The sequence below is a fragment of the Acomys minous genome (genome assembly GCF_964271855.1).
Source record: "Acomys minous genome assembly, chromosome: 8".
Lineage (NCBI taxonomy): Eukaryota > Metazoa > Chordata > Mammalia > Rodentia > Muridae > Acomys > Acomys minous.
Genome location: NC_140489.1, coordinates 35,875,397 through 35,894,279, shown reverse-complemented (window position 1 = coordinate 35,894,279; position 18,883 = coordinate 35,875,397). Strand labels below are relative to the sequence as shown.

At 42.2% G+C, this 18,883-nt stretch overlaps 1 protein-coding gene and 1 long non-coding RNA gene across 4 annotated transcripts; one reads left to right on the top strand and one right to left on the bottom strand.

The window, feature by feature from the left end:
* The first annotated feature begins 9 nt into the window (after nucleotides 1-9).
* LOC311603290 lies at nucleotides 10-17,277 on the top strand. Of its 2 annotated transcripts, none has more exons than XR_014781028.1 (3): nucleotides 10-129; nucleotides 16,326-16,415; nucleotides 16,680-17,277. It is a non-coding gene; the product is annotated as an uncharacterized lncRNA (long non-coding RNA). The 2 variants fall into 2 exon arrangements; XR_014781029.1 differs by lacking the exons at nucleotides 16,326-16,415; nucleotides 16,680-17,277 and adding exons at nucleotides 8,867-9,344; nucleotides 10,698-10,825 and having other exon boundaries at nucleotides 44-129.
* ADAM21 (ADAM metallopeptidase domain 21) lies at nucleotides 9,358-18,604 on the bottom strand. Of its 2 annotated transcripts, none has more exons than XM_084792282.1 (2): nucleotides 17,288-18,604; nucleotides 9,358-12,687 (listed from the first exon to the last, which is right to left on the bottom strand). In XM_084792282.1, the coding sequence occupies exon 2, from the start codon at nucleotides 12,545-12,547 to the stop codon at nucleotides 10,418-10,420; it is 2,130 nt and encodes a 709-aa protein (XP_084648408.1). In that variant the 5' UTR covers nucleotides 12,548-12,687; nucleotides 17,288-18,604; the 3' UTR covers nucleotides 9,358-10,417. The 2 variants fall into 2 exon arrangements, with proteins under 2 accessions (XP_084648408.1, XP_084648407.1); XM_084792281.1 differs by having other exon boundaries at nucleotides 17,598-18,604.
* Between the last annotated feature and the right edge of the window lie 279 nt (nucleotides 18,605-18,883).

The window sequence follows — 18,883 nt, the reverse complement described above, 5'->3', positions numbered from 1 at the left end:
GAGGAAACCGTGGGCACTGGGAGCGCGGAGGATGCTGGGAGTGGTGGTTCTCTGCTCCCACCAAGGCTTTTCCGTTACCTCGCCCCATTCTTAAGGCAGATCCTGAGAAGGCGCCATGAATAAAGAAAGGTACAATGACTGGTGACATTGGGAAAACATGTGGGAAGGAAGTCACAGAGGGAGGGCAATAATGATATGGGATATAATTAGATTAATACTGTTGATATTTTAAATAATATCTTAAAATATCCACAAATGTAAAAAAAAAAAAAAAAGGCAGGGAGGACTTTATCTTATGCGCCTCAAACCACACTGAGAGAGGCATCACAGGCAAACTACTGATGAGACTGATTGCATTCCTGGACATGAAATTGTATTTTTTGTGTAATACAGGCACAGCCCAATACATTCATGCCCATGTAAGCGAACTTAATAACACTCTGTCATGTTCCTTCGTTGACAGTTCATTCTGTTAGTCAATAGAATTTATCCAAAGGGAAAATAAAACCTCTCTCTCTCTCAAGCAAGTATTTACTGCTTAAAGCAAAGCACCTAGGCTGACACACATGACAGAAAATGGGTATTTCCTTGATATTTACATCCTAGAGCTTTGTTTCCCAGGACCTTATGGAAAAGATTTCCTGGCTTATAGCTGACAAGACGCTTACTTAACTTTTAAAAAGGTGTATATAGCCATGGCTTGTATCTGATAACAGTCTTACCTAATTTAAGAAATGTGTATACGTAGGAAGATACAGAGAAAGGATGATTATAGGCTTGCTCAAGAAAAGTTCCCCAAGAAAGGAGAAGAGAAACGGCATTACTTTAGGACAAGATGATTGCAGGACTTAAGATGTGGTTTTTGCAGCACTTTTGAAATAGGACATTCCAAACAGAGGTTGAAGGAACTTCCAGGGATCAAAAATACAAAGGCCTTAAGAACAAGGTGACCCTGAGTGTGTAAGGTGACTAGAGGGACTCCTGGAGTTGTTCAGAGAATGAAGAGTACCTAGTCAGCATAAGGGTGGTCTTACTGTTAGAAACCAAGCCAGCAACTTCTGATGATTAAACAAGTCAGCAGTGGATTCTACAGGACGGAGACAGGATGGGAAGGCAGGGAACCTAGGAAACACGGGAGGAGAAGGACCCTGTCCTCTCAGAGTCTAATCAAAACCTCTCACCAGCTGAGCAAGGACTCAAGCATAATTATCCACATTTGCTATAAAGGCTAATGGCACTAAGTTACATTTCTTCATTGCCTAGCTAGTGTGTAAAATTGTCAATGGCCCTGGGCTTAAGACCACAAATGTGTATGGCCCTGCATGGGATTTTTCCCCCATTATCATTCAATTCTAGAAAAAATTTATTTCCTTTTTTTATTTCTCCAATGACACATTCATTATTCAAGGGCGTGTTGTTTCATATCTATAAGTTTGTATATTCCCTATGGTTTCTCTTGCTGTTGATTTCAAGATTTATCCTATTATGGCCATATAAAATACAGAATATTGTTTCAGTTTCTCTATATTTATTGAGACTGGCTTTGCCTTTACACATTTTAGAGACAACTTCACGGGTTGTTGAGAAGATTGTGTATACTGCTGTATTTGATGAAATGTTCTTTAGGTATTTATTAGGTCCATTTCATCTATGACGTTATTTAAGCCCAGTGTTTCTTCATTCATCTTTTGTGTAGTTGCTCTTTTTAGTGGACAGTAGGGTATTAAACTCACCCACTATGACTGTGTTGGAGTTAATCTGAGATTTTAAATTAAGTAGTGGTTTCTTTATAAAAACTGGATGAATTCATATATGGATGATCCATATATATTGAGAATTGTAATTTCCTTTGATGGATTAATCCCTTGATCAGTATGAAGCAACCTTCTTTATCTCTTCTGACAAGCTTGATTTGAGCTGGATCTAGTGGAGCACAACTTTAATCCCAGCACTTTGGAAGGCAGAGGCAGGCTGACCTCTGTGGAGGCCAGCCTGGTCTACAGAGTGACCTCTGGGAAGGCCAGCCTGGTCTATAGAATGACCTCTGGGAAGGCCAGCCTGGTCTACAGAGTGACCTCTGGGAAGGCCAGCCTGGTCTACAGAGTGAGTTCCAGGACAGCCAGAGCTACATCATGAGACTTGGATTCTTAAAACAAAGAATTAAGTTTGAAGCCTATTTTGGTTTTTTTGTTTGTTTGTTTGGTTGGTTGGTTGGTTTTTTCAAGACAGGGTCTCTCTGTAGCCTTGGTTGTCCTGGACTCACTTTGTAGACCAGGCTGGCCTCGAACTCACAGTGATCCACCTGCCTCTGCCTCCCAAGTGCTGGAATTAAAGGCGTGCACCACCACGCCCGGCTTGGTTTTTTATTTTTATTATATTTTTATTTACTTATTTTGTGTGCATGTGTATTGCAAGTGCATGGCACATGTATGTGGATATTCACAAATGTCTGGAGATCAGAGGACACATAGTGGGAATCACCATTCTTCTTCCACCATGTGCATCCCGGGAATTGAACTCAGGCCTTCAGCCTTGGCAGCAAGCACCTTTATCCACTGAACCATCTTGTCCATGAAGTCTATTTGTGAGATAATTGAATAGCACCTGTTTGTTAACTGGTTCCATTTGCTTGGAATACATTGTCTTGCATTCTTTTACCCTAAGGTGTGCTTCTTGGAGGCAGCAAAAGAAATCTTCTATTCTCTAATACAGTTTGCTAGTCCATGTCTTCTGAAGGATGAAATAAGACTATTTATATTCAGGGTTAATATTCTAAGGTAAATACTACTCCCTATATTAGCCATGTCTCTAGAGGAACAAAACCAATCAGATGAGTACGTATAAATGGGAATTTATGAACTGTTTATTTTTAAAGAGTAGCAACAGCTGAATCACACCAGAGGAGGCACTGTAGCCTCCATAAAGGAAGTAGTTCAATGGAGTCAACCTACCACCATGCTGCTGGCTGGTCACTCTGTGGAATGGTTTCATATTGGGGGTTTGGTGCTGGTCTGTGCTGCTGACAGATCTGGAACTTAGCAAAAGCCATACCTAAGTCAGCCTTAGTTAGTGGGAGTCTATATTGTTGAGTCCATGCATAGCCGCATCTCTGTTGCCATGGCCACACTGTTCATGGGCTTACTGGACAATGACAAGCAGAGTCTGAGAAAGAAGCTGAGTGTCCATAGAATGGGTCATCTTATCTACTTGATTAGTAAACTCTTCCTCTTCTTTACTTTTAAACAAAAATTTTAGAACTATTTTCATGTGTATCTATGGCTGTGTACTACATGTGGGTCTGATGCCTGGGGGCTGAGAGGCATTGATTTCCCCGGAATTGTAGATGTGGATGGTTTATGAGCCACTGTGTGAGTGCTTGATAATTGAACTCATGACCTCCATAAGAATAAATATGGCTCTCAACTGCTGAACCATCTCTCCAGCTCCCTCTTTCTCCTGTGAAGTCACATTTTGACGAACGTTTCCTTGTATATAAATGCCCTTCGTACATTTGGAGAAACTTGTTTTACTCTTCCTCAAATGTCTTACCTACCAGTTTTGCAATCATGCTCCTTCCAATTCCCATTACCCCCAGCCAAACCATTGCCTACAGCCTAAGAGTCAGTATAGAATCTCTCATCTGCTCACTTCGCCATCCAAACAAAGGGTGCAACCGTGTGCATTGAACCTCTGCCCACTGTGGGAGTTTCTTGATTTTCTTTTCTTTAATGAAAGTTGTTGCATCATTTATTCCCTCTCCACTTCCTGGTCTCTTCGCTGTGTTTATTTTTCCCTTCAGACTGAAATATTCCTTCCAGTATCCTTGGTAGTGCTGCCTTGGTGGCCATGAATTCCTTTAACTTGCGTTTATCATGGCACGTTTTTCTTTTTTCCATCAATTAAGATAAACTTACAGGCTGGAGAGATAGCTCAGCAGTTAAGAGCACTGACTGCTCTTCCAGGGGTCCTGAGTTCAATTCCCAGCAACCACATAATGGCTCACCCCTATCTATATGAGATCTGATGCCCTCTTCTGACATGTAGGTGTATCTGCAGATAGAACATTCATATACATAAACATTTTTAAAAAAAATTTTCTTAGTATATTAATTAGGCTGGGCTCTTAATTGTTTTGTTGTTGTTTGGTTTGGTTTGTTTTTTTAGAATTTGAAAGATACTAGTCTTCTTGCTTTCATGGTTTAGATTGAAAGTCAACAGTTATCTTGATGTTTTGTATTGCCTTGGCCCTTTTGAAGTTTTCAATAACATACTTTCTTCATCCTGTGCATTTAATATTTTGACTGTAATACAATACAGGGTGTCAGGTCCCAGCCTGCAGGAAAAATCCAATCAGGGTTCACCTGAAAGAGGGAGTGGGGATTAAAAGTAGAATATAGAGACTCGAGAAATGACGAATCAAGTCAGGAAATTTCTGATCAAGATTCACTTTATTGTCAACTAGCAGGAGCATATATAGGGCAAGGTCAATAGGATCTATTCTTATCTCACTCACCCTAGCCCCCGGGCAAGAATACAATAGCCTAAATGGCTCTCTGTAGAACTTCCTAGTTCTGAGTAGTTCCTTGTAAGAACTTCCTAGATCCTCTGGGTGGTTCCAAGTTGGGACTTCCCTACTTCTTTCAAAGGTAAATAGTCCAAGGACAGCCTAGAACCCAAGACCTCGTGGTGAGGTAAAGGTCAGCAACTCGAAGGTCACAGCATACAGCCTAAGCACAGGATTTCTGACATGGCAGAATTTGGCATGGGTCCCCACAGGGAACTATATTAATTCCTCCTGAGGGCAATACTCTCACCAACTTAAGCAGCTCCCTCTTGGCCACACCTCTTCGTGGCCTCACCACCTCAGAACTACTAGCAGCACAAGGACCAAGACTCCAACACACAGACCTTTGGAAACAGACCACATCCAAAGCATAAATGACTCAGCCCAGAAAAGGATCGAATCCTGTTACATGACTGTTGAGTGGTCTTGCAAGAAATAGCATTGATGTATTTTTAATCCACTTTCTCTACATTACAGGATAAAGCAAAGGATGACAGTGTTGACATACAGTATGACAAGTAGCGACGTGAGATACAAAGTCTATAATCTTTAGTTTTGAAAGAAAGTATCAAGTTTTATTATTTCGGTGGATTGTTATGCTATGTACTTGTGGCTTAGCTGGCAAATCCCTAATGACTTTAGATGAAGTGTCAAGGCAAGGCTAGTTTTAGGCTGTTTGGATGTTGTGGATCAGTTTTAGCCATGTTTCCACCAAAGGTTAGAAGACAGCAGGGAAAGAAAGAAAGAGCAGGTGAGAGAGAGCATGGAAATATAAGAAAAATCTATAGTCTGGGGAAGACATGGCTTATGAAGAGGATAGCATCATTAAAAGGATATCAAGCACTTTGCATCTGACACAATAGGAAAAAAATTCCTTAAAAGCACCTCAGAAATTTACTAGTCTTAAGTCAGCCTAAATTCAAAGGTCTAAAAATTAAACCAATTAATGGGATAACAATTGAGATGTAATATGAATAAATTAATAAAATATATTTTAAAAAGAAAATAAATAAATACATCTGTACCTTAAAAAAATAAAAAGAATAAAAAATAATAAATATCAAACAAATTAAAAGACTCTTTTTTTCTCCCTCCTTCCCCTTCTCTTTCTATTTTTAGGTTATAATTTATATTTCCTCTTTCTTCCTTCCAATGCCTCCCTACTCTCTCCTTCAAACTGATGTCATCTTAAAGAATTTTTCTTGAAACAATACTGGGAAGCCCTGCTCATCTGGACCAAGGACATGATTTCTCCAGGGTCCGTTGACTATGTTCAGCTGCCTGCTCAGGGCTCACCGCAGCCATGGTTTAAGAAGGCTCAGCTACTCTTGAGTTGATGCCATCCTACTGATGCTAGCTTCTCATTTGTGCAGAATACTAGAGCTGTACGGTCATGGAGGCTTTGACCTAGATTTTTTCTTTAATTAAAAAAAATTACATTTATTGTATGCACCTAAGTAATGTGTATGTACACACATGTGCCTGGTGTTCATGGAAATCAGAGGATAACATATCAATCCCCTTCTTCCATCATGGAGGTTCTGGGACTCAAACTTAGGTTGTCAGGCTCTGAGGCATGGCTTTTACTGCTGAGTCATCTTGCTGGCCCACACTCAAATTTTACAGGGACAGCTGAGAGACCAAGGTGTAGCAGCATCAAATGACCCTCTGAGGATGCTGTGTGCATCTGTGAGAGTAAACTGAAGCTGCAATGTTAGGAGCGTGAAGCTGCCTGCTGAGGAAAGCCAGGGGCCATGAAGATTGCGGTGGCAAAGTCTAGGTGGCTGTCCAAGCCCTTTCGAGTTCACTATATGACTTGAATGTCTGACAGGGACCTATGGGATTAAATGTTTACTGTGCTAAATTTTGGTCTTTAATTCTACCTCTCCTTTCAATACTATCTTCTTTAAAAAAAAAAACTTTAAGTGTGTGTAGGGGTGTGCGTCTGTGTCTATGTGCATCTGTGTCTGTTTGTATCTCTGTGGGTGCCCATCTGTGTGTCTGTGTGTGTGTGTGTGTACAATCACATACATTCATATGAATGAATGCACATACATGTATGGTCCAAGGACAACTTTCAGGTGTCAGTTCTCTGCTTCTGCCTCACTGAGGCAGCCTCTGCTGTACTCAGAACTTGGTCTTACCGGCCAATCAGCTTCCAGACAGTTCTCTTGCCTCCACCTCCCATCTCACGCCAGCAGTGCTGGGATTTCAGATGCAAGTCACTGCATGTTTTGTTGTTTTTCAGATTGGTTTGGGAATCAAACTCAGCCCTTATGGGTTCCACAGTAGGCACTTTTACCTACTTGGCCATCTTGCTGCGTTGACCTTCCTGTTTTGGAATGGGTTTGCTTTGTGCAGTTGTATCTCAACAGTTTGTAACTTCTTAAAACAGAGGCTCCCAGCTAAGTGTTTTAGCCTGAAGGGAGATTTTGGATGGGGACTCGGAAGAAATGCTCATACTGGGACCCTGGGGAAACTTCTAGAGAAATACATTTTGCAGTACGAGGTGGATGTGATCTTTGTTGGCCAGGGCAGTTCCTGTTTGGATATGACGTGTCCCCCGAAAGTTCATTGTCTCCAGCTGGTGGATCCATCCACTGGAAGCTAATCAGTAAATGGATGTCTTGACAGATTCATAATATTCATTATTGGGAGGTGGGGTCAAATAACGGGGTAGACTCCCGGAAGCTTGCCTAGGGAATTTATACCCTGTCCCTGGCTCCCGGCTTCTCGCCTCTCCTTCCTCTGGCACTTGCTCTCTCACTGTCCTTTCTGCCTGCCACAAGGAGAGCAACTTTACCCTGTCTTGATACTCTGCCTTAGCATGGCCCAGAAACAATAGAGCCGGCTGACCATGCATCAAAAATTAAAAAGAAAGAAAGAAAAGAAAAAAAAGAGGAAAGAAAAAGAAAGAATGGTGTAAAGCCAGTATAGGATATACTGTACTACCCTGGAAGACCTTCTGAGAGATAGTATCAAGCACCCATTAGTGTCCCGCGAGGATGGGGAAACATTTGTTATTGCTCGAGAGTTGCTTCCGGGCACATTCACTCCTCCTTGTTTCTGATTTGCTCTATGAAAGCCCAAGCACTGCCTTACAGGACAGCATCCGTGAGCACGGGATGTATCCATGTACTACGGACAACCCCCTGAGCCCACTCCATTCGGCCTGGGTACCGCCAGCATCTGCTGCTGCCGCTCTATGCTTTCCAACCTTAAAGAAGCTTCCTTTTGTTTTGTTTTCCCATGATTTCATTTCTCACATAATGCATTTAGCCTCGGTGTCTTTTCGTTTCCCTAGGGAGCTTGAGTAAAATGGATGCTGACGGCCAACCTAGCGTCCTCTCATCCCGCCATTGCTCACTTGTGATCCCAGTAGATAATTCCCATATTTTGCCAGCTTGCCACTACATCCGTCTTGTGTCTCCCTTCCCTCGGCAGCTTTCTCTAGAACAATTCAGTCATTCCCAAGGTGTTTCACATGACTCTCCAGCGAGGCCATGGAGGATGGTTCAGGCAGCTCAGAGAGGCTTGTTCAGCAACTCCTTCCTTTGTGCTTCCCAACAAAGAGATTCTACGTCCATTCACAAAGAATCCAGCAAGTTAACTTTTTAAACGGACAGTTTTCATTTACCTGTAAAGCAATGACAACGCCTCAGTCTGTAGACCAGCCTGGCCTTAAACTCACAGAGATCTCCCGGCCTCTGCCACGCAAGTGCTGGCCGTACAGGTGTGGCCATCACCCTCAGCCTGAAAATGGCTTTTTAAAATAGGTTATAGTGTGGCAAATGGCTATCATCTGGAAAAGTATGTGGCTGGATAGCTTTCTTATTCCTTATAGCAAGATAAATTAAAAACATTCAAAAAAGCAGAAGCCAGTGTGATCTCAGGAGCCACTGTACCTGGGTTTCTACACTTTGCACTTCCATTTCCCAGGCCTTTGTTGAACCTTCACATTACTAACACTTGAATCGTGATTTTTTTTTTTTTTTTTTACTTTTTGCGCCATAAGTCCACGATCAGCTGACTCCATTGATTATTTCAAAGTAGTACCAAGCATACCTACAAAAGCCAATACTTATAAAATAACATTAGGTTAATACATCTTAATAAATGTAAGTATTTATATAATAGAATCTTTGGAAAATCAACAAATGAGAGCATCTACCTCTTGTCTCCATATGAACACATGCACTTAAAGTAAATAAGACTTTTTCTGATGTATGGCTAAGGTTAACCTTGCTTCTCCCGTCAGTTTCTATGGTCTCACAGTAGTCCTTTTCTTCTTTGTGACCCTAGATGGTACATGGTTGGCCCCAGTCCTCATATTCTACTGGGATGCAGAAAACTACTAAGGCATAACCATAAACTACAAGGAAGCACAAGTGAAATATTAAATATTTCACCAATTATTTTCCAAAGACTGAATCTCAGGCCGGGCGTGGTGGCGCATGCCTTTAATCCCAGCACTCGGGAGGCAGAGACAGGCGGATCGCTGTGAGTTCGAGGCCAGCCTGGTCTACAAAGCGAGTCCAGGACAGCCAAGGCTACATAGAGAAACCCTGTCTCGAAAAACCAAAAAACAAACAAAAAACAAAAAACAAAACAAAACAAAAAAACCCAAAGACTGAATCTCTTCGGGGAGTAGAATGGCATGCCCAAGGACAAGGGCACAACAGAAGCTGCCAAATATTTGAAGTACCAATTGCTCACACAGAAAGCTGTGCAAGGATGGCACAGCCAAGTGTGCCTACAAAAGTACCACAGGAGGAAAAGGGTAAGTACAGGGGGCATCAGAAAGGTCAGTTGACTCAATGTTATTCAGATGTTATCTTGAGATATGATGGGTATATAATCAGATCTATGTTTTCAAGAGATGGATTCTTTAAAATTCTACAAATAGACTAAGGATGGGACAAGCTGGCCACAGAACACCAGCCAGGTACTCCTGGTATATGCAGCAGCATTTTAAATGAACATGTGGTGAGTAGTCACAGTTGCAGCTTGAATAAAAACTCTAGTAGGTTTGAAAAGAGGGCCAGAGTAACATCTGCAAGGTGATTAAACAGGTATCCTTTTTCTCCCAATTTAGTAGTTTATGCAATTACTATTCCACTTCATTAACGTACGTGTGTGAAATGTCAAAGATGGTGGCACACGCCTTTAATCCCAGCACTTGAGAGGGAGAAGCAGGCAGATCTCTGTGAGTTCGAGACCAGCCTAGTCTACATAGCAAGTCCAGGACAGCCAAGGCTACAAGAGAAACCCTGTCTTGAAAAACCAAAAAGTGTGTGTGTGTGTCTGTGTGTGTATGTGTGTGTGTGTATGTGTGTGTGCGTATGTTTGAGTTGGGCAGTGTGCCAGAAAAGATAATAAACAAAACATAAAAACTACCCTGTTCCGTGGGATTTATTTATATTCACAGAAAAACTCCAAAAGTATTCCTGAATTGGCAGGACATGGGAAAGAGAATTGACAAGCTAGGCCATCAGAGACATGGGAGCAAGGTCATGAGTTTTTAATTAAAGGAAAACAATTAGCAAAGATTAACTTCTCACTTTTGTTTGCTATATAAATCCAAGCAGGGTGGGCCAGGTATTATCATTCCTCAAGTTTCATTTGCTGCTGAAGATAATAAAACAGTAGCCAAGAACACATTGAGAATTGATGGCAGTACTCCTGATATAGATGAAGGGGAAGATGTTCTGATCTTTCTGTAAATCCTCAGGAATATGCTCAGATTCGTACATGCAATAATATTTTTGTTGCCATCCTTAATCATGGGATAGTAATTTATGTGTCTTCTTAACCTGGTGAATAAGCCTTCATCTCTCTGCGACCAGAAGGCATTCAACGACATAGTCTATAAAGCCCAGCTATTAACAGACAAGTTAGAATAGAACAAACAGTCACAGTTACTGACAAGATGACCATGTTGACTCTTCCGTTTGGAGATGCTGGACCACTGTCAACACTACCTCCATAGCCTCTGTGAAGGCAGAAAGGCATGGACCACCCATAGTCACAATGGCAGTGGTGTTTGTTATTACAGACCCCCTTCCTATTACAAGTCTCAGGAAGGCAGGCATTTGAAAGGACAGACAGACTGACACACTCCTTGTGTATGCAGATCTTTCCTGTTCCACAGGTGGTGCCATCTCTTACTTCACCAACATCAGGTACACCCATTGCCAAACAATGGTCAGAACTCCAGCAGGTGGCACCATTGGTGTAAACCTTCTGCAAAACGTACCGAGCCTGGGGGTGGCGAATGTCTTCCACATTTTCACACTGGACTTTACCACAAAATACATCTGACAGTCTACATTTTAGGTATCCTGTGCCGTTTGTACCACAGTGGCCAAACCTGTTTCCCTGCGAGTTGATTTCTCTATAACAGTTATGAGACGCACTTCTTGCACCTTTGCCAAAAATCTCCCTGCACTGTTGGCCACGATCATTGCACTGCTTTTGATAGCAGTAGGCGCTGGCACCACAAGGGACCCCATCCTGAACATATCTGTCTTCTGGGCATTGGTGAGATGTTCCATTGCACCATTCTGGAAGGTCACATTCATTGATCTTCGGTCTACAGAGCTCCCCCAATGGCCTGAATCTGCAGTCTTTGCAACAAAGCCCAGATGCACAAGCAGCCTTGGGCTTCAGTTTACAGTTCAACAAACAACAGGGATCTTGCTCACACTCGGGTACAGATCCACAGTCACACTCCTCTTCATTTTCAACTATTCCATTCCCACAGCGCTCCACCAGAAAGACCACGCCTGGTTGTGGTTGGTTGTGCAAACAAGTTCCTTGGTTTAGAGTGGTCTCCATAAAGTCACTATAGCTGCAGTTGGTGAATCTCTCCGCTGGTACTCTGAAAGTACTCATGACACATCCACTTTCCCCGCAAGAACAGGATTCCTTATCGTGCTGCATGCCAAAAGTATGACCTAACTCATGGGCCACCGTGTTGGCAAAAAGAGACCAAGAGTCTCCTTGGAAATTTTCAACTCCACAATCAAGAGGAGGACGGCATATTCCTGCAACGTAGGCTATTCCAAGTACACTTATAAGTGAGCTTTTAATGAAAATATGGGCTGCATCATGATGTACCTGAGAAAGACTGACTTGTTTCCACTGGGAAAAATTTGCTAAGACCTGATGTATGTTTTCCATTGGGAAAATATTTCCTCGATTCCAAATCTCAATGCCAATCAAAGTCACATAAGTATCCAGCTGCTTGTACATGGAATCCACCATGTTAACAATGAGAACCACATCTTCCTGCACCTTTGACAAGTTGCCTTGAGAGGAAGTGAAGAACCCGTAGTCTACCACAACAGCCAGCTCCAGAAACCATGTGTAGGTCCACAGTCTTGCATAATTGGGCTTCCCAGCTGACATCCCAGTTTCTTCAAGCCCAAAGGGTTGGTATGGTATTCCCATCTCTGTTAAACCACATGTCACAGGTGAAAATTGGGTCTTGTTATAATTTAATGAATAAACTAGGTGTTCAAATGTGGTAGAGTTCTTGAGGGGTTCGATTTCATAGGAGAAGCCCTTCATTTGTAACACTCCCCGAAACCCTCCATTGCAGGCACTGAAAGCTACTAAAGACTCAGGGGCTCCCTCCACATAACCATGATAGTAACAGTCGCTAGGGACAAAGGGGTAGTCCCTGCGGAGGGCATGCTCCTCTGTATATGTAAGCACAGAGAAGTGAGTAGAAATTAACAGCTTCTTGACTCTCATGTGGACAACATGTCTATGGCCACCAAATATAAGGCTGTAGGAAAGCCATCCTGAATTCTTTGCACCACTGGCCTTGCTGGTCACCTTTAGGGGGATGACCACTTCTGGAGAACTGAGGTATTGAGTTGATCCAGTCTGTGAGAGGTCAACAGGGGATGGAAACACCTTAAGGCAGAGCAGCAAAAGAGCGCCTCTCATGAGTGCTCTAGCATCCCCATCTAACATTGTGAAGCCATCTGTCCAGAGCAGAAAAGGACCTGGGATGAGACACTTGTGTTCTGGCTCCTCCCCTAGAGCTGATCGGGGAATAGTGCTGGCATTTAGAGATTGGGTCCTGGCAGAGTTGGACCATCAGAACAGCAGTGCTGAAAGTAAAAACAAGAGTGTTCAGGTAAGGTGAGAAATTCAAGTAAGAAAATACTGATTGATGAGTCCAGACAGTATTTTTGGATTTGGTTTCAATGAATGGGATGAAAAATTCTGGGGTGAGGGTAGAGAAGATAATATTGGTCCTAGGTTGAAAACTGTCAAATTACACAATTAGCCTAATCTTTATTTGGTGTTATGAAAACATCCATAATAAAAAGTTAAAGAAAAATTAGGAGTAGAATGAGTCTGTATCTTGATTTTTCTAAAATTGTATTAGTTTACATTTGTGTGTCTTTGCACAACTATTGGTAGTGTTCCAGTGAATGTTAAGATTGCAGATGTGAAAAATAATCATAACAATGTGCATGTAAATTTGTATTAGTTTTAAGATTTACATTAATCATTCTTTATTCACTGTCTCAATGAATTCTGTGTGAGTGTGTGTGTGTGTGTGTGTGTGTGTGTGTGTGTGTGTGTGTGTGTTACATTGCAAGGTTCTTACCTACAGGGCTTATAACTTTCACTCATCTTAATGTTTTCTATAATACCTAGCATATTTTTGTGAACCATGAACAAGTACACAAATTTTGTGGAACACCTAAGATTATAAATGAATGCTACTTAAAATGAATTCATCTTTAATTATAATTTCAGAAGAGGAAAAAATTATGAAATTCCTCTAAGGATATGGGAGAAACATGTTCTCATCAGTTACCTGTGGAAAATAGCAATGCCAAAAGAAAATGTCTTCAGAAGTAAAATGAGAAAACATGCAATTGAAAACCCCAGCCACTGGCTGGATGGTATTTTAGGACTGGTGTGGAAGAATCCTTTTTTTTTTTTTTCTTCAAAAACATAGACCTTTGAAAATGGAAAATTTCTGCACCTGACATACAGTCTCCCTGGCAACACATCCATTTCTTTGTTCATTGAAAAAAGAACTTATGAGCCAGGTGTGGTGTCACACGCCTGCAATCCCAGCACTGGGGAGGCAGAGGCGGGTGGATCGCTGTGAGTTCAAGGGCAGCCTGGTCTACAAAGTGAGTCAGGACAGCCAAGGCTACACAGAGAAACCCTGCTTCAAAAAACAAAACAAAACCCAAGAATGTGTGTATTTACACAATGAAAAACACAGAATGTTGTGTCAGACATTAGAGGGGATCAAAATATAAACTATTAACAATTTAGCGGCAAAACGGATAACGGGAACACAAATATGCTTTATGGGGTCTCTAGGATTTTATGCAAGGTTTTATAGTGGATAAAGTGCTCTTTTCTTATTACTCTGGGAAAGGAATCTCAAGATTCCCTCATAGTTTAAGCTAACACAGGTGAGAATCATACTCATGCTCATAATTCCCGTTGGTACAAACCAGACTGATCTGAGGTTAATGAAGTTCATGCCTCAGGGAACCTCATTGCAGACCTCCAGAAAGACCCTCTAAGGGGCTCCACAACACACTTAACACAAGTCACCAAGTATTCCCTGTAAGCAAAACTCAAGGGTGTCTGAAATTTGATAATATATGGATAGTATATGTATTTATCTTGCTGCCAATAATAGTTTCTGGAAAGTTTTTTTCCTAAACTATCAGGAATACAGAATAAATATTTGTCTTTTTTTTTTTCCAGAGCTGAGGACTGAACCCAGGGCCTTGCACTTGCTAGGCAAGCGCTCTACCACTGAGCTAAATCCCCAACCCCAAATATTTGTCATAGTAGAATGAAAAATGCTTTTTAGCTTCCCTGGGGGAAAGTACAATGAAGTCATTCTCGTAAAGGAAGAGACTGGAGAATCCATAATTAAATCTATTAATAGTCCTAGCAATTGTAGGCAGAGCCTAAGGAGAGGAGTTTGTGAGCTGGAGGCCAGCCCTGCTGACACAGTGGGACCATACCTAACACAGGAAAATGACCACAAGGGAATAATACTGTAAAGATGCGCCCAGCTCAACATAAGCACTGAGGAGGATCAAATCCCCTGATACTTAAGGTGCTGCTGACTTTTCAAGTGTGTAATCTCTACTAAATAAATGTTCCCTTTCACACTTGTAATTTTGTGTCTGCTTTCTTAAACTAGACACTCCATCTTATACATGATTCAGGATCAAAACTTTGATTTCATCTCTGGTTTTGATAAGCATACCAACAGAAGTTCCTTATAAGGACATTGTGTGTGTGTGTGTGTGTGTGTGTGTGTGTGTGTGTGTGTGTGTGTGTGTGTCCTTGTTTCATTTGAGCCTAGGCTACTATTTCCAGTGCTTCAGCTTTAAAGTCCTACAGCTACAGTTTCCATGTTGAGCATGTCTAGAGCTCCATATCTAAGGCCCTGATCATACGGAGGTGCCATCGAGAGATGCTATGAACCTCTTGAAGGTGGGGCCACACGGGAGGTCTCTGGCCTTCAAGGAAACTATGGAAGCCTGACTTGCCTTCTTCCTCTCAGTGCTCACTCCCATGCTTGTAATGAATAGGGATTTGTTCTGCGTTTCACCTCTCACCATTCCCAGCTGGGCGGACCATCAGAAGCTGGTCACTTGATCACGGGCTGGAACCTAGAAAACACTGGCATAAAATAAACCTGTTCTCCCTATAAGTTTTATTATCTGGGTATTATGCTGAAATGACAAAAATGTTAACTAATATACCCATAAAATACATATTGTAGGAGGAAAACCATATAGACCCTGTCAAATTCCTTTTTCTTTCATTGAAGCTATTATAAAACAATCCCCCCAAATAACACGGTTATCAAAAAGGTTAAAGGGGAATGTCCAATCTGAACTGGAACCCATGGCTTCCAGGTCTAAGGGAAAGAGATGTTTATCCAATAAACATCCAAACTCTCTGATGCCATGCTTGTTTTCATTTTGTAGATACTACATTCAAACTTCCTTAGTGTTCTGAATCTTCTTGTTGACGTAGGTCACATGTGGAGAAAATCCATTCGCATCTCATTGATATGATAGTTATGTCACTTCATTAATCAGGTACACTTGGCCTGAGTGTAAACTAAGTTTTTATCCATCCTAGGTTTGCTACATAAATATTGGTTTGTTTCCATTTGAAAATATCCTTGACACTGATGTTGCTAAAAGATCCTGGATGCATTTGACTAGGATCTTTGAAAAGCTGCAAAATTACTCAGCAAGACACCAGCAGCACACAAGACAAATGAAAACTTTTTGTTGCTGTTGTTTCAAGACAGGGTTTCAGCTGGGCGTGGTGGCGCACGCTTTTAATCCCAGCACTCGGGAGGCAGAGGCAGGCGGATCGCTGTGAGTTCGAGGCCAGCCTGGTCTACAAAGTGAGTCCAGGACAGTCAAGGCTACACAGAGAAACCCTGTCTCAAAAAAAATCAAGACAGGGTTTCTCTGTGTAGCCCTGGCTGTTCTGAAACTTGCTCTGTAGACCAGGCTGCCCGTGAGCACAGAGATCTCTGGATTAGTGTTCAATTACCTCTTCTAGATTCATTCTCTGTATTTCTCTTGCTAGGAGGACCCATTTCTATGGAGTGAATGTTGTTGTGGGTGGGAGGATGTAGAACCAGAAGCGCCAACAAAAGACAAAAATGCACGGGGCTGGAGAGATGGCTCAGACAGAGGGTAAGAACGCTCACTAACTGCTCTTCCAGAGGTGCTGAGTTCAATTGCCAGCAACCACATGGTGGCTCACAACCATCTATGATGTGATCTGATGTCCTCTTCTGCAGGTGTACATGCAGGTAAGAGCACTGTATATATAATAATAAATAAACAAATCTTTAAAAAAAAAAAGACAAAAATGCTATGGAGAAGGCAGATGAGCAACCTGAATCTACATCCCCGAATCCTTTTCCTGGAGCTTAGCTCTATAAAAGCAACGGGAGCTCACTGTGCTATGGATGTGAAGTTCAGCCACAGCTGACTATAGCACTCAACACTGTTAGACTATCAAGCATCTTCCTTCACACACTGTGTAACTTTTTCGCTATTTCAAATTCCCCCAGATCTACGTACGTCCTCCATATTCTTCTCCAACACCTCAGCGTACCGCGCCCTGTCTGTCATTTACATGGGCACTTGCATGAAAGCTTGATGACCTGGGCTGGTCTAGCTAGATATTTGTGACATCTAGTTGGTCATGATGTGCATATAAAAAAAAGAGGCGGAGGAAACCAATAGAACTGTCAGAATGCATCCCTGGAAGGTCTTCACTGATGCTCACACATGCTGTGCCAAACAGGAGCAGGCAGATTGCTTGTGACTCCTGATAGTAAACTTCAAGGATAAGATGGCGTTCAAGATTTTCACTTTATAAGCCCATGTGAACACAGCATGGCACTCACCGCTCTTCTATCCGACTCTACCCTGCAGTGTCCGAGGAGAAGAGATTCTCCCTCGATTAAACTTCACTATTCTGGGAGCCACTGTGCCACAGCATGCATATGGAGGTCAGAAGACAACTTCATGCAGTTAGTTATCTCCTTCCACCTTTCCACGGGATCTGAGGACGTACCCCAGGTCACCAGGCTTATGTCCAAGCGCCTGTGCCTGCTGAACCTCGATTCGGGGAGTAGGCCTTTACCTTCTGTCCCATATTGTATTTGTGACCTACCTGAGAGCTAGATCTCTCCATTTTCATTACTCCTGCTGCAGCTTCATCTTCCAGGGTACCTGCTCTTCCCTGGCAACTGGGATAATCAACCAACTCACCAAGACTGGCTCAGACCTGTCCTTGCTTTAAAACCTAGTCTTCCATTCCAGCTATGCCCTCCGTTCCAGACAAACTCCAATGGTTCATCACCACACCCTTTACCCTCTACCTCCTTCCTACCCGTGCTTAACTCATGTATTTCGAAGGGAGGAAATGAAAAAAACTAAGAACGTTCACATTATCCAATAGACCATTCCGGATACCAACTTACACACAGAGTCAGACCAGATGAGTGACTTAGCAGCAGAAAAGTCATTGTCACGACCTTTCTGTCAGATGGTTTGCATGAGTCTTATCAGTGAACAGAACTTTTTCGTTGTAGCCACATAGAACAAAGAAGTAAAGGCCCTCCCTCACCCCCTTTGTCTGTCTCAAGGCTAAATTCTAGATGTAGCTGCTTAGCAACAAGGCTCTTTCCCTTCTATATAAACAGCAACCATAGGGATTTAGCTCAATGGCAAAGTATTTGCCTAGGGAGCACAAGGTTCTGGGTCTACGGTGTCAACAACAAAAAGATAAAATTATTTTAAAAGACAAAACTATAAAGAGCACCCCACTGTTTACCTATTCCTTGAATAAAGTAGAGAAAACACAATAAACACAAAAATCAAGGAGGGGATAGCTGTATGTCCTGTGTCACATGAAGCAGCCGAAGCATGGCATTATTAAGGGAAAAGCAGCTTTGCTTGAGAGCATTCCAATGGTATAGGATTTTACACCTGCAAGGGATTCAGGATAAGGTACAAACTTGCTGCTGGAGTGGCTTCTAAAAGCAATGTCCACACAGGGAAGCTGGATTGACAGACTTGGCACGATGGATGGAGAAGGATTAAAGGGGCCTTAGAAACAGACATGCTGAAATAAATTTATTATACACAATTAAAATGCCTATCAAAGGTTCCCTGGGAATGTCCAAGGAGCGTATCATTGCCAATGTGGAGGAAAGGCTGACAAGAGGAGCACTAGAACCACGAAAGATCCAGTGTTGACCCTGTAAGCGAAGGCCGAGAGTAGAAGAGGATGCTATGGAACTGTGTATCAAAAGCAATGGCGAGGGGCTGGAGAGATGGCTCAGGGATTACAAGCACTGACTGCTCTTCCAGAGGTCATGAGTTCAACTCCCAGCAACCACATGGTGCCTCACAACCATCTATAATGTGATATGACGCCCTCTTCTGGCCTACAGGTGTACATGCAGGCACAACACTGTATACATAATAATAAATAAATAAATCTTAAAAAAAAAAAAAAAGCAACGGGGAGAGTTCAACTCTGATGCATAGAGGCCAAAGAGCAACAAATGCTTAGCCCTCCCTGGGGCGGGGCATGAAACCATAGCTCTCATCAGACTGGGAGTTAAAACAAAGTTAATACAAGGACTTCAGACTTTCAGGGTAAAATAAATGGGGCACCAAGGATAATTGCTTCATGTCTGTTCAATAGTCAAATGATAAGTGACAGGTGACTCTGAGAAGTAGAAGGCAGATGCCTCCCTAA

Bases quoted from the DNA above. Each gene is read 5' to 3' on its own strand.
- ADAM21 (XM_084792282.1), bottom strand. From the start codon at position 12,547: ATGTTAGATGGGGATGCTAGAGCACTCATGAGAGGCGCTCTTTTGCTG.